Source organism: Grammomys surdaster, unplaced genomic scaffold (assembly GCF_004785775.1).
Source record: "Grammomys surdaster isolate TR1022 unplaced genomic scaffold, NIH_TR_1.0 126121, whole genome shotgun sequence".
NCBI lineage: Eukaryota > Metazoa > Chordata > Mammalia > Rodentia > Muridae > Grammomys > Grammomys surdaster.
The window spans coordinates 691,629-707,260 of NW_021620929.1; the positions used below are offsets into that span (position 1 = coordinate 691,629).

Here is a 15,632-nt window from a genome sequence, read left to right on the forward strand (position 1 = left end):
CAATGTGTGGTGTGTGTGCAATGATGTGTGTGTGCAATGTGTGGTGCATGTGCAATGGTGTGTGTGCAATGTGTGGTGTGTGTGCAATGGTGTGTGTGTCCAACGTGTGGTGTGTGTGCAATGGTGTGTGTGTGTGCAGTACTTGATATTTTAAAAGGCACTTGAACAGATTAATTACTTTTATTTTTGGCTTTGAGCCATTTGACATCTTCTGATTTTGTTCCGACAACCAGATATATGAGCTTCCTTGCTCCACAGAAGGGGAAACAGCACCCACCCAGGTGAACCACAGGGAGTGTGCAGCACGACCCTGCAGGGCCTCACTCCATCCTTAGGCATACACTATGAGACAGCTGACTATGCTGGCTTTGGGGTGACTTCCTGGTACATCTGGGCTGTTTGCTCAGCGAGAGAAGAAAACTCTCAGAAAGAATTAGGAGAGTAAAGAGAGAGAAGGCACACTGCTCTCTAGATAGCCTGTGACTATGTGGAAGGACTTTGAGGAGGTGGCCTCCATTGTCTCTTTTCATTGCATGTCTCTCAGGCATGCACATGCGGCTACTAACTTGTAGAACCACAAGACAACGTTTTCTCCTTCACAAAGTGCACTGACACCTGGATTTAGGTCCAAACATTTTCACTTCATCTTTCCATGCCTTTGGACCACCCAAACGTTGGCCCATAATGTGGATTTCCAATCCCAGACTCCCAGGTGTATTATGGGTCTAAAACAGAGTTATTCACACATGGCCACACATGGGGATCATGTGGGGAGACTGCATCCATGCTGATGACTGGATCTCATCCCACAGATTCTGACAGAATGGCTCTGGGGGTGGGGGTGACCTCAGTAACAAGAGTTTCTAAATCGCCCGATGTTTCCAATATGAAGTTCAAAACAATCAAGCAAACAAACAGACATCGGGAGTGTGTTTGATGTGCCTGTGGCGAGTTCCCAATACCATCTCTTCACGTTTCCTTAGCAGCGATTGTGTGCTCAGAGCTCATTTTAAAAGGCTTTCTTAGTTTCTTAGGATAGCTCAGCAACTCTATTTCTACCACCCACCCTGACACATTCTTCTGTCAAAAACCTCTCTGCTTTCAAAACAAATGACTCAGTCCCAGCCAATCAGCCAGCTCCTTCTCTCGATTTAGTTCCTCTTCATTGATTGGGTAGAACCAAGCGGTTAAGACACACAATGCCCTCCTGAAGATGCCAATGAAAAAAATCGAGCGAATGGATGATCCATTGTTCAGTCTCCAGCCTGGGAGCAGGATCTCTTCCCTGCAAACCTCTCGAGATAATGTGCAATAGCTCGCTGCCTCAAGCCTCCGCTCCCACAGGCAGACCTTACACACTCTCTCCTACCTATGTCTGTAGGATGACACCCCTCTGCCACCGCCATTCTTCATATCAGGAGATGTGGCATCAGCTGGAGGCTGCTTCCCTGCCCTGTCTCCCCAGACATCCTCCTGCAGCCACGGTATCCACAGGAGCTTCCCACACTGGACGCATTCTCTTTCACCTTTGCCTTAAATACCTTTTTTCTTCCACTCCAAACCGGTACAGCTTTTACTCACCTTCAAAACTCCGATTTGGGTATTCTCCTCTGCGGCTCATCTATCCTGCCTTCCCTCTCCTATCCCCGGCCCCTCCCCAGTCATTGTGATGCTTGGGTCCAGATCACGATGCACTGGGTTCCTCTGAAGAAGGTTTTTTTTTTTAACTTTATCTTTTTATAACCAACTCCTAGCAAAGGGGCAAGAGGTCGCAGGTGAAAACCGAGAGCTGTTGGATTGAGCCCACATCTCTGCCTTCCTATCTATACCAAACAATTTTCAAAACACCTCAAGAAAATTAAGACAAGCTTTCCCCTTCATCACTGCATAGAAGCTTACGTGTATTCATCTGCCATGATAAAATCTTAACGAGAGAACATTCGTTTTCTTGCCTGTAGATGTAGATTATGAGCAAATACCATAAATCTGCAATGACACTGGAAATGTCTCATCTCTGGATACAGTATTTTCCAAGGAAAGGAGCCTGTTCCGCAGCTGGAAGAATGAAAGTGGCTGTGGGGGGCTGTCAAAATCTTTTGCTGCTTGGGTTCCTGGGTTAGGGTAGCCTGGGGGACAGGGGAAGGAAGATCACCCATTACCTTCTCGGGAGCAGACAGCTGTAAATGATTAACCTCCAAGGGCGTGATGAGAGGGACGGTCTGGAACCCGTCCTCCACGGAGGGCGGCTTGGCCCCCTTCTCTCCGGGGTTGCTGTTCAGCTTCACCATGCTTCTGCTTTTTTTCCAGACCTAAGGCAAGCAGCGGTGTTCTGGTTACAGCGGGAATGCAAGGGGCTGAGGGCGGTCTGAGACAGCGCAACTCTGGCAGTGTTCAACCTGGTGATAGCCATCCATCTCCCACTAGATTTCCTGACGCGATTCCCATTGTCCGGGAAACTTCATTAATCATCAGAACGTGCTAACTGCCCATGAGTTCACCAACCCTCAAATTGGGGAGCAGAAAAAGACAAAACAAAACAACCAAAAACCTCAAACCTTCATTTAAAAAAAAAAAAAGATGAGCTTAAAAAAATGCCAAGACACCATGGCTAACATATCCCTAGAGCCCCACTGGCAAGCTTGTTCTTAGCACAAAAGAAAACTCCATTATTCTGGGCCCCTGCAGTAAGATACATTTCACCCCACCACCCACATCGTTATTTTGCCTTTTCTTTACCAATCTCTAAAACACAATTAAATACATTCAATATCTCTTAAGACCTCTCTCTCTCTCTCTCTCTCTCTCTCTCTCTCTCTCTCTCTCTCTCTCTCTCTCTTTACATAATATGTAGATTGTACATGAGATCCAGTTTTTACATCAGAAAGAGGCTGGCTTGAACCCGATCTCCTGATCTCCTTATTCAGCCGTGAAATTCCTCCGTTTCCTCAATAGCCAGGGCTTTGCTTTTTTTTTTTTTCCATGGAAAGTTAGCAGCCCCCATATTGCAAGACTGCCAACTAAATAAACAAATCGCATTTATTTCCCTTCAGTTCCTTTGAAGTCAAGGATTGCTTTCACCGCACCCTCAAAACCCCTGCACAACTGAATTTCTCCTGTCAATCCCGCTGGTGGGACGTAATTAGACAAACGGAGTTGTTGTGGGGATGACAGGGTGGTAAGGGCTGGGAGGGTGCTGGGGAGTGGTTTATAACAAAAACAAATGCCTACTTACTGTGCGGCACTGGTGGGGGTCAGAGCAGAGTCAAGCCAATATGTAGAGGAGGAGGACAAACAGGAGTCCTCCCTCCTCAGCCAGAGAGCGTGGTGCTGAAAAAGCAGCCCTCGCGTGCCTGGATCCGGAGCTTCTGAGACCGAGGCGCCAGCGCGCAGAGACGATCTGGCAGCTGCCAGCCTGCTCGCCTGCTCGCGCCTCCCACCGGGGACGGTTCCCACACCACCTGTCATCTGGCACCACCTGCTGTTTCTCATGCATGGCCACAACCCCTGCATAGGACAAACGGTTTCAAAAAAAGTGGAAGGGATTTTGGTTATTCTAAAAACAGTAATGTGGCTTATAAAAAAATTACAATTATGTAAAATGCAATTCTTGAGTCTTTGGGGGAACTGGAAAAATCAGGCACTTTTCTTTTTTTTTTTCCCATGGGAAAAAGCTTCCCTAACAATACTATAAAACAGAATGGCTCACAACACCAGCTCTGGGGTTAAAAGAGAAAGTAAACTGGTAGTTATTTTCCATTTCCTGTGCAGTAACACCTTCCCGGTCACTTTCAAGCTACCATCCTTTTTTGTAAACTGTGGTTTCTAACAGTGACTGGGAACTGGGGTGGCGTGCAGTGGAGACACGCCTGCACAAAATGCAGACAATGAAAAGCACTCCACAGACTTGGCCTATCTGGCTCACGATTGCCCCAGGATTGTCCAGTTCAGCTAAGGTCACAGAACTGGAAAAGGCCGGAACTGGGATTTGAATCCTCTTGTCCCCAAAATCTGTATCTAGCACAAGACGTTAAATGGCACCCAGTCTGATGTCCAGAGTGAGAAGGAGTGAGAGAGGCAGTGTCAGCCCCACCAAACTGGCCGTGTGGATCTGGCACGTTTGGAGCCACTCTCTGAGCCTCTGCTGCCTTGCCTTTGATGGAGGATAACACTTCCATTGCAAAATGGCAGGGGATATGGGAAGAGAATATACCCATGGGAATACCTTTGACTTGTGAATGATGCTCTGAATGCCTATTTCAACCATAGGGATGGTTGGAGCCCATTGCCAGTGATTTCTCCCAGTTGTGGCTCAAATCACTGTTCACCAGCAGCTGCAGCACTGTCCGTGTGTTTCATGACCCATCTGTCCTGGTAGTGAGCACCCTTCCCACTTTGATTTCAAAAATATCTGTTCTGTGTGAGGAAGAAAAAAATCACCCTAGCTAGCATCCACATGTTAAAAGGCACAGAAACGTGTGTGTCCTCTGTACTGTGTAGGAATGAAATGTGTGTAAGGGTTTCTGAGATCTGAAGGCTGTCAACTATCAGCATCACACAGGGCAGGGTTAAAAGGTGTATCTGTGTAAGAGGGAAGTATTCTAAGAAATATTGGTTTTCCTCCCCCTCCTTTCCAAAGACTTAAATGACTACCAGGTTCAAGCATGGCATGAGACCAGCACAGTATAGTCAACAACCACGTGTTCAGCTGAGAACATCTATATCTGATCCTAACGCTAATACAACAAAAGACAAAGAAATCCCCTTTGATAGTTCATGGCCGATTGAGAAGGAAAAGCCACACTTTTCAAGCCAGAAGTCCCTAGAGTTTAGTAAGCTCCAGAAAGGGGCTTGTCTGGAGGCAAGGAGAAATCCAGGCTTGGTGACCTGTGAGGTTAAAAGACAAACTGGATGGAAGGCCTTGGCTGGAGTGACATCTGGGATTCTTACCTTGTTGGAGAACAAGGTTGAGGGGTTCCAAATAAAATAGAATCATTTGGTATTAAAAAAAAACCATTCAAGAGTTAAAACAAATACTATAACACCGTTTGATGAGGTTTTCATTGTATGCAACTTATAAGACATCTATAGAGCAGCCTGGGGAGCAAAGAAACTGAGGTAGTGTCCATCGTGGTCCTATAGACCGCTTTACATGGTAAAGCTTTGGGTCCAAGTAATCTGTGAACATTTAAGTACATCTATTGCAATCTTAGGATAGCCAAAAGATACAAAGAAGATACAAAGATGTGGTGTGTGTGTGTGTGTGTGTGTGTGTGTGTGTGTAATAAAGATGCAATAGACATCATCTGCCATGCAGTGGGTGAGAGAACCAGCCTCGTGGGCTTGAGAGCAGGAGAGCTCACCCTGGTGGTGTGGGTGCAGGAGAACTGGCAGGCTGACCAGCTCAGCTACCACACAGGCCCAGGTTCAAGGCTTTGAGTTTGCCCACCCCAACATCTAACCCATCTATAAACTGCTGGAGTGCATGAAAGGGCCCGTCTGGCAGATCCAAAGCTGCAGGATCTCCATGACACAGTAGGATATCCCAGATCTGATGATGGTGTAGCAGAAGCCAGAGGTTCTGAACCAGATCCATTCTCATTGCAATGAACATTTGCAAGTAAAGATATGTGGACAAAAGGGACACTATAGCTTCTGTGATGATGGTTTTCTTTTTTCTTTGTGAGGGAGGTTGCAAGGGCAGAGGGCAGATATGAAGGGATGGGGGGATGAATGGGACTGGGGTGCATGATGGGAAACTCTCACACATAAAATATCAGTACATTCCTACCTCTATCCTGAGCCTCAAAGTCTTCTATTGACTACTCAGAGGTAGAAAGAGACAGAAAACCACAGAGGCTGGCAACATGCTTGCTGAGAAGATCCACCAGGTTGTCTGTCGGACAGGACTGGTCTCTGCTGAGGAACCCTCTGCATTTCTGTAAGAGGCTGGAGTCCTCTCTGCAGCCTGCAATGGTGGTAAGCTGTGCTGTTACACACTCTAGAGGACAGCACAGTGACATCCTGGCATGTCCAGCTGTTTAAGATCTACAAAGCCCAGCGTGGTCTACAGAGCAAGCGCCGGGACAGCCAAGGCTACATAGAAAAACCCTGTCTCAAAAGAACAAAACAACAACAACACCCAACAAAAACAAAAGAACCTATAAAGGAAAACAGTCCGATAAAAGATCATTTGAAAATGTAAAAGAGAAATTAAAAAGGATTTTAGGAAGACAGACACACTGTGATGATACCAGGTAGTGTGTGACAGTTCATTTCCACCATCAACCTGGTTGGATTGAGCAGCATGCAAGGCATTTGTGCACACCTCTGGGTGTATCTATGGGGGAGGGATCCTTTAGAGAGAATTAGCTGAGTGAGGAGGACCCTCCTTGGACACAGGGAGCACTTTATCATGAGCTGGAGTCTCTGAATGAGTAAAAGTTGCAAAGGAGAAAGCCAGCTCTGTGGAACCAACCCCTCCTTCCTGTTCGTTCCTGCAGCTTTCTGCTATGTGACAGGCTGATCCCACAGACAGGCCTTCCTACCCCAGTGGGCTGCAACTCCAGATCCAAGAGCCAAGTTAAACCCTTCCTTTTTTAAGTCATTTTCTTGTCAAGCATTTAGATACAGCCATGAGGAAAAGAAGAAATCTGTGACAAAACAGAAGCCGAAAGTGGCTGCATTAGTGTCAGACACAGCAGACCCCAGGGAAAGAAAATGACCATCGAGAACAGGAGACTTTGAGATCAGCTAGTACTGACTCACAGAGAAGGCACAACTATCTTAAATCTGCATGACTGAAAAATAAAGCATCTATATATACGACCCCTCACCTTAAGAGAAAGGAGTTCCACCCCAGACTCTGAGACAACTGCAGTGGTCAGTTCAGATGGAATGAATGAATGAATGAGTGAATGAGTGAATGTGGCAAACAGAAAATCAGCAATGATTCAGTACAGGATTCACTTCAAAACCACTAGTGTATTGGGCTGGAGAAGGCAGAAAGCTGTCTTGTGTATCTGTTAACAATACCCCTGCATTTACCTATTAGATGCCAGTAGTATCTTTCTCTAAGTTATGTTGACCAAAAATATTGCGTCTGGGCATTAGCAAACAGGATGTGGGGGAGGTGGAAGGCAGAAAAACTGCCAATTACAGGAAAACTGAGAGACCACCTTCGAGCCCCTAGTCAGTTCAGTCTAGCACAGCAGTATCTGTCAGTCCAGGAATATTCTGATTTCCCAGTGGCTAAGAAGGAGACCCTCAGCTCCATCTTGATCAGTCAACCAGAGGCATCATGTAAAAAGTGAACCGCCCCAAGCAACCACACATGCATTTTTAACTCAGTCTGTCTGGCCAGTGAGACCACGATATCAAACCAGATAAAAACTGTCTAATATAAGACCATCAGTGGCCAATACATTCCAAAATGTAGGTGCCAAATCTTCAACAAAATATTAGAAAAATCAATTTAGTCACAGGAAAAACTAGCAATATATCATGAATAAGTAAGTGGGCTCTATAATGGACGTACAGTTGACTGAGAAAAGTAATTTGATAAAACTTAACACCCAGGAGCTGGAGAGAAGTCTCAGCAGCTAAGAGTACCCACTTCTGCAGTGGACCCTGGGTCAGGTTCTATCAGATGACCTTCAGTCCTTTAACAGCACCTGCAGGGACATGGTCGACATGAATTCTCACAGGTACACGCACATACACATACACAAAGAAAATTTAAAACTCCATCCACAATAAAAAGAACTCTCAGGAAAGTTGGTATAGACAGAAAGCAAGGAGACAGAATAATGTGCAAGAATTAATTGTATTTCAGTGTGCTCTCAATAAACAACCAGAAGCTATGTGTTTAAAAAAATATTAGCACTATCTTTCCAAAATGGTGAAATTCTTAAATTAGTCTGACAAAATCCACACAAGATCTAGATGGCAGGATTACAAAATGCTGGTGAAAGTGTTCAAATGGCCAGACACTGGAAGACACAGCGATTCTGTGAGCCAGACACTGGAAGACACAGCGATTCTGTGAGCAGACACTGGAAGACACAGCTATTCTGTGAGACAGACACTGGAAGACACAGCGATTCTGTGAGTAGACACTGGAAGACACAGCTATTCTGTGAGACAGACACTGGAAGACACAGCGATTCTGTGAGCCAGACAATGGAAGACACAGCTATTCTGTGAGCCAGACACTGGAAGACACAGTGATTCTGTGAGCAGACACTGGAAGACACAGCGATTCTGTGAGCCAGACACTGGAAGACACAGCGATTCTGTGAGCCAGACACTGGAAGACACAGCGATTCTGTGAGCAGACACTGGAAGACACAGCGATTCTGTGAGCAGACACTGGAAGACACAGCGATTCTGTGAGCAGACACTGGAGGACACAGCGATTCTGTGAGCCAGACACTGGCTGCAGCAGCAACAACGGTAATTATCTAGGACCTGATTGGTAGGTGAACTTTATTGTAATCTTCAGCAGGAATTTTTATGGTTCAACAAGGTCACTCTAATGCGTAGGGAGAATACAGGGACTAGAATAACTAACATGACCTTTTAAAAGAATCCTCACACCCAGTTTAGGATAGGCTACCAAGATCTGTGTTTTAGTCAGCATTGTGGTGGCAAAAGTGTCAATGGAAGACAAGAGCCAGCAAAAGAAGGCCTGCATATATGGCCAGCGGACTTCTGCCTAAGGTCCAAGTGTAATTCAACAGAAGGAAAGATGATCTTTAAACAATGATGTTGCAACAGCGAAACTTGACCTGTGCCTTGTGTCTTATGCAAAATAGATCATAGGTCACTAAAACCATCAAAATATAACATTTAAAGAAAAACACCAGAGGAATCCTATGTCCCCTAGAGAGGGGCAAAGAATTCACAAATCTGAACAGTTTGATAAATTGGGGTTCATTAATTTTTAAAAATTTTGGTTTGCCAAAGACACTATTAAAAAGGGAGGGTGGTGGCACCCGCCTTTAATCCTAGCATTTAAGAAGCAGGGGTAGGTGGATCTATGAATTGGAGGCCAGTGTGGCCTACAGAGTGGGTTCCAAGACAGGAAGGGCTACACAGAGAAACCCAGTCTTTAAAAAGCAAATAAATAAATAAATAAATAAATAAATAAATCAGGGCTCAGTTCCCAGCACTCACATGGCAGCTAGCAACTGCCTGTAACTCCAATTTCAGGGAATCTGATGTTCTCTTTTGGCTTCTGCAGGCACCAGGAATGCACACAGGGCACATACATGTACTTGTACACATGGAATTTAAAAATAAACAAAATAAAGGAAGAAAAGGCAGACTCTGGGCTTTGAAGAGGTTAGCAAGGAATTTACAGGATTAAGGACTCACATCCAGCATACAGAAAGGATTTCTAGAAGTCACTAAAACTGAGAAAACAAAACAAAAACTAAACAGATGCTTCTCCAGAGAGGACGAACAGAGAGCAGATACACATATTAAGGACAATTCAAAACCATAGTGTGTCATTATCGTGCCCGAAGGGGACATAATTGTGTCCAGGAGCCTTATTTGAACGAATCAACTAGATACCTACTGAGGAGATCACTTTTTAAATTAGTGAAATAGGACAAGATTAAATAGCAGAAGCAAACTTGAAGGCAAGGAGGACTGGCTTTACAAAGAAATTCACCTACTTCTTAATTTTTCCCATGGAAGCAATAATGCAGAGAACAAAATGCATCCGTGGGAATGGGCGTGGAACACTGAGTGGACCTGGAGCACCTTCGAGGTCTCAGACAGCTCACGGCCCTGTTTTAGGAAATGGATAGACCCTCAAAGGTCTCCATGGCAAAGGCTTGGCCCAAGGTGTGCTGTGTGATGTAATAGAAGTTTGGGGAAGAGGGAGCAAGTGAGAGACCGCCAGGTCTTCGGGGACCTGACATTAGAGGGATTTAAAGACTCCAATTGCTACCTCCCTTTCTTAGCTTCCCAGCAGATGAGGTGCCAAACGCTCTTACCGTGACATGTGATTTCACTCCAAACCCAAACACTGATCACTGGGCTTACTGCCTACGGCCTGGATGTCCAAAACTGTAGCTATTAACAGGTGTCTTATGTGGCGATTGAAAGAAGGTGAACACAGTTGTGGGCTTTCTATTTCCTTTCAAATAGTTTTATTTTAAGCAAGATTGCTGGCTATCAGCAGAAGTATTATCAAGATAAACTTTCTTTTTCTTTATCACCATTTCATTTTGATATACTCATAACCATAAATGTAAATGAGTGAAGATCTCTCTCTCTCTCTCTCTCTCTCTCTCTCTCTCTCTCTCTGTGTGTGTGTGTGTGTGTGTGTGTGTGATCACATGAGTGCAGGTATATGCACCCTTGCCCATGCCTGTGGAGCTCACGAGTCAACATCAGATGCCTTCCTCATCTGTTCACCTCTTATTTTATGAGGCAAGTTTTCTCACTAAACCTGGATGAGATAAGTTCTCTCTCTTATTTTGTGGGCTTGTGAGTTGGGTAGACTAACTGGCCACCAAGCCCCTGGGCTCTTCCTACTGTAAGGGGTCCCCAGACCTTAGCACAACTGACAATGCTATGGTAGAGAAGTCATTCTGACCTAAGAAACAACCATGTAGACACCAACACCTGCCAAAGCAAGAACAAAGACCTATTTCACCATCAATACCAGTTCCGGGAAGTCTGTAAGTGTACTAGCCTTGCTTCATCGGCTTCTCTGCTTATTGTGACCAATCTTGCTAATCGAAGTGTGTTAAACCAGGAGGTGGGTTTTGTGCATAAGAAGAGAAGAATATATGATATTTGGGTGAGTTCCTCATGCAGCAGCTGACAAGTAAGAGAAAAGATTTTCTGTTTGGTTGAGCATTCATGTGTTTCTGAAGACTCCAGAAAATTCCCAGAGACACTGGGATCCTCAGATCTGCTGAGCCAATAGTGTGGGGAACTAGCAATTCCTAGTGGGGTACACCTTGAAATGTCCCAGGGCCCCCAGTGTGGAGAGCCGCACAGTGGTGCGCCTTTAAGATGGCACTGGTCTCTGCCTTCCGCCACCTGCTGGCGAGGACTCTTAGGAGTAAACAACTCCTTATATGGCTGTGGCAGTTGATCTGGCTGCTTTCCGTGTGTGTGGACCCATCTGCTGTTGCCACGTGGCAGACAGGGGTTGGCTAGTCCTAGAGTACTTAAGCCTGGGAGAGCTTTCCCCCGGGTCATCAGTTAGAAGATTGTTCAAAGGTCCTGAATAAACTGCTTGGAGAAGAGCTCGTGCGTTGCGTCTTCCTTGTTGGTCGAGGGTGGACGCGACACCCCAGGAACTTCTGTCTGTTCCTGTTGACCACATCAGAGGCTTCTGATGCCTCCACACAGACAGAAAGCCGTCTGGATCCCTCCTCTTTGGAGATGAGGCTGTTTATGGTGCCTTCTACAAAGGTTCTTTTCAGAAAGGCTGTATACAGCCCTAATTCCAGTGAATGGGATCTGTAAGATGTCTGTGTGAAGGCCATCCCTGGCAGTCCTTATTGTCATCTGTGTGTCTCTGTGGGTTTTGTGGGTTAGAGATACAGATATAGAATAGGGACAGAAGTCTCATGACACCCTTGAAATACATGTTAAAACACTTCAAGGAGGAGTTGAGGGCATGGACAGATATGGTGTCTGTTTCTTGCCTAGAAAACTCTGGACTTTCTGTGAAACTGATTGACTGTTTTCTTCAGGAGTTAGGTGGCCCATTGACGGTCCCCTGGACTCATAGATGGCTTAGATGGTTTAGAACGTAATGACAGAAGACCTCAGGCACCCCAGCCAGTTTCCCTATATTGACCAGTGGCTTTGTTTGGTGCAAAACCCACTGCTGGCTTAAGACCTGTGCCCTTTCACTGGGGACCTGAATCCTCTTGGTTTGGCCAGATTTCCCTGAGCATTACAAACCTCTGTTTGTTCTCTCTGCCATCCAGCAGGAAGTCCATATGTCACAGTGCAGCCATGCCCAGGGAAAAGGAAATAGATCCCCTAGCCTTGCTGCAGGGATGGGAAAAGTGGTTTCTTCTATCTCAGCCCCTGAGACCCAAGCTACCTTCTGGGTGGACTACTGTAAAATATTGCACCCAGAGACTACTGGGAAGAGAGACCACAGAGGAGTATTCTCCAGGGGTTATGGGTCCACTGAAGAAGAAACAGGACTTCAGTGTACTCGATACTATGTCTGTCCTGCTGACAGCCCTTTACCCTACCAAGAACTAGGTGAGTAGCATTGTGCTCAGTGGGGTTGTGAAACTGAGTCATTCTGGAGGCACATGCACTCTTTCATAATCATAAAAATCCTATCACACTCTACCTGTTATTTCAATGCACTCCCACATATAAGCGTTAGGGCCTGACAGAGAACTGAAGGTCACTGTTGGCAGAACCTGGGAAGTTGGGTTGTATGTGAATTGTAGGTAGCAAATTTACTATCAAAAGAAAAACTTCGTTAAGGGCCATCGGGCTCATCAGCACAAACTGACTATCTTGGTACTCCCAGAATATGACACCCCCACCTCCTCAAGGGGGAAGCCCATAGTCTCCAATTTCCCCAGGAATTCCTTTGGTCACTGCAGTTAAAAGTCAGAGAAGCAGCAGTAGCCAGTCCCTCAGTGTTCAGGCTGCTTGGAAGGAGTATATTAGTTCCTTAACCATTCTCGACCAGACATACATTTAAAAAAACCTTCTGGCTATGCCTGGTCCCCTAGGCTCCCATATTATGTTGGGATTGGAATTAGTCAAACAGTAAGATTCACTTTCAACCATGAAAACTGTAGGACCAGTCTAGGCTCACATTGAGGAAACCTCCACAGAAAAGGTACCTGCTTCATATCACCAAGCTATCCCCTAGGTAGTTCCCCCTATGCAGAATCCTGTAGCTATACACAGCAGGTTAATTCTAGGAGTGGCAGCTGAGTGTATTTCCAGGCCCCAGAGACTACCTGGATCATTTGCACTAATGGCTTAACCAAATGTGTATCTTCTGAGTTGTTTGCTCTGGAGGAGAACCCACTCCTCTGCGTCCTCATTCATGTTATACCACAGGTGTTCATGTGTAGCGGAGAAGGGAGGACACACCCAAATCTGGATTCTAGGCTTGCTTGTGCAGCGAGCTGTCCCTGTTCCTGTTTTGTTGGTGGTGGGGGTAAGCATCACTGACCCAGCTGCAGTTGGTACGTCATCCCTAATTATGGGGGCTAAAAACTTCAAGGACCTCAGTGCCAGAGTAGGCACAGAACTAGGCCACAGGGAAATTCCATTTCCTGTCTGGAAGCCCAAGTAGACTCCTTAGAAGAAGCTGCTCTTTGGAATTGAAGCGGTTTGGTCCTCTTCTTCATGAGACAAGGGGATCTCTGTATGACAAGGGGATCTCTGTATGATACTGGGAGAAACTTGTTGTTTCTATGCCAACCATTCAGGGCTAAGTAGAGAAAGTTTAACCGTGGTCAGAATTAATTGTAAGGGGAGAGAAAGGAGATGTCAAGAATCTGATAGCTTGTAGCCATCCTTTTCCTGGTCCTCCTGGTTAAGTACTCTACTTATGGCTATTGCTGGGCCATTGATCCTTTTGCTCCTAGACCTCACTGTAAGATTATTCTTACTCAACTGCTTAAGTAACTATGTAGGACAGAGAGTAAATCATGCTAAGTTGTTAGTATGGAGGGATGATGTAATCCCCTGCCCTATAATGAGTCCACAAGCTGTCTCATGGCCATAGAACCAGTAGGGAATGTCACGGGCCCCAGACCTTTGCACAACTGATGCTATGTTAAAGCAACTACTCTGACCTACGAACCCAGCAGATAGACACCAGCCCCGGCCAAAACAGGAGCAAAGACCCACTCCATCATTGCTCCCAGTTCTGGGGAAGTCCCTAAATATACTAGCTTTGCTTTCGTGACCTCTGTATCTCTGCTTACTGTGACTCTTCTTGCTAATTGAAGTGTGTCAACCCAGGAAGTGGGTTTTATCAATAAAAAGGCGAGGATGGCAAGGCTTGGGGTTGCGTGATTTGGGCGAATTCTCTGAAGTCACTGGCTGGCGAGAACAAAGAGTTTCTATGTCAAATTGTGTCCTCTGGCGGTACCTTGCAACACTGTCTTCGCCTCCCAGGGTAGGACTCCAGGCTAGCACAGCCCCACTCAAGTTTTTACATGAGTAGTGGGGTCCCAAGCTCATGTCCTCATGCTTTCCTGGAAAGTACTTTGTCCACTGAGCCATCCTCCTGGCTTATGAGTAAGGATTTCAAATGGGCCTTTAGTTGAACTTCCTCTAGCCTCATTATGATGTCATTTCACAATATACATGCTAGACTTGATCAAATTATGCTTTTTGTAATTTTATGCTAACAACTAAACTCAGAACAAACCATTATGCATAATTATGATGAACATTCTAAAATATTTTCAGAGGGACAAAAATACACAGCAGAAGCAGGGAATTGGCAGGACCTGACCCAGGGCAGGGTGCCCAGGCACAAGGGACTCATTGACATACAGCAAAGGTGCTACAACTGGGGGAGCAGGCTGGAGCTGACCTGGGTGGGACACATCATTGGGGGCTTCTTAGCTCACTCTTTCAGAAATTCAGACTCTGATATGAAGGCTCCATGGATTTGGGGCCCTGTGGAATGTAATTCTTTGTGGCAAGAACACATTTTAGAGACAGTGTTCACATCACAAGTGAGGAAATAGAGAGAAAGAAAGGTATTGAAGAACAAACACTTCCCTTTGGGGCAACATCTCCAGTGGTGTAAGAACCTTCTAGGCACATCTCCTAAGGGTCCATAGCATCTACCCTCCACACTATAGGAAGAACCTTTCCATATGGACCTCCTGGTGACACATGTTCAGCCTATGTGAGCCTGGCTTCTAGTGATGACCTCAATGCTTCCCAGCAGACAGAATCCAGAAAAGGCAAATGGGTGTTTGCAGAGGAAGAGCAAAGAAAAGCAGAGGGAATTGAATTATCTGTGTAACAGATTGCTTTTGGGAAAAACTATTCATGCTCATGGGAAGTACACTAATGTATTCCCTATGACCTCATGACCAAAAATATTCTTAAAGGTCAAACCACCTCAATACCTTTGCATTGCCATACATTTCCAACATGAGTTTCACTGGGGACAGGCCACATCCAGGCAAGACAACAGCATAGTGGGGAAGAGACTTGTTAGGTAGGGAAAGAAATGGACCACAGCAGCATCATGACGGTAGATAGAGGCAGACTAGTTAGGGGAGATTGGAAAGAAAGAGCTGACAGATGATGTTTAGAAAAAAAAGTGAGGGAGGAGGTGTCAGGATCCGCTTGGATCCTATTGCGGGGTGCAGCGATTTCTTGGATAATGGAAGGCAAGACAAGGAGCAGGCATGGGGTAGATACTCCCCTAAGAGCATTTGGGATGTCAGCACCAAGTACAGCAGCCAGGTCCCAGCAAGCAGCACAAATGTGCTTCCTGCTGCTTTTGAGGTTAGCAATGCAAAATTACACCAGCATGGGGGATGAGGGGGGTACTAGTCAGTTCTCTTTTTGCAGGTTCTTGACTTCTTGTCATATCATATATATATATATATATATATATATATATATATATATATATATAT

At 45.5% G+C, this 15,632-nt stretch overlaps 2 protein-coding genes across 2 annotated transcripts in view; both read right to left on the reverse strand.

Annotated features, from left to right (window-relative positions):
- Nsg2 (neuronal vesicle trafficking associated 2) overlaps nucleotides 1–3,411 on the reverse strand; it is a 58,794-nt gene extending 55,383 nt beyond the window's left edge. The window contains exons 1-2 of the mRNA XM_028756510.1: nucleotides 3,233–3,411; nucleotides 2,160–2,309 (exon numbers count right to left, since the gene is read on the reverse strand). Of these exons, the coding sequence (XP_028612343.1) occupies nucleotides 2,160–2,288 (129 nt within the window). The 5' untranslated portion in view covers nucleotides 2,289–2,309; nucleotides 3,233–3,411. The remainder of the gene's footprint in view (nucleotides 1–2,159; nucleotides 2,310–3,232) is intronic.
- The window catches only part of CUNH5orf47 (chromosome unknown C5orf47 homolog), a 35,235-nt gene continuing 22,865 nt past the window's right edge, over nucleotides 3,263–15,632 (reverse strand). Inside the window, exon 5 of the mRNA XM_028756497.1 lies at nucleotides 3,263–3,504. Coding sequence (XP_028612330.1) covers nucleotides 3,263–3,504 — 242 coding nt within the window. The remainder of the gene's footprint in view (nucleotides 3,505–15,632) is intronic.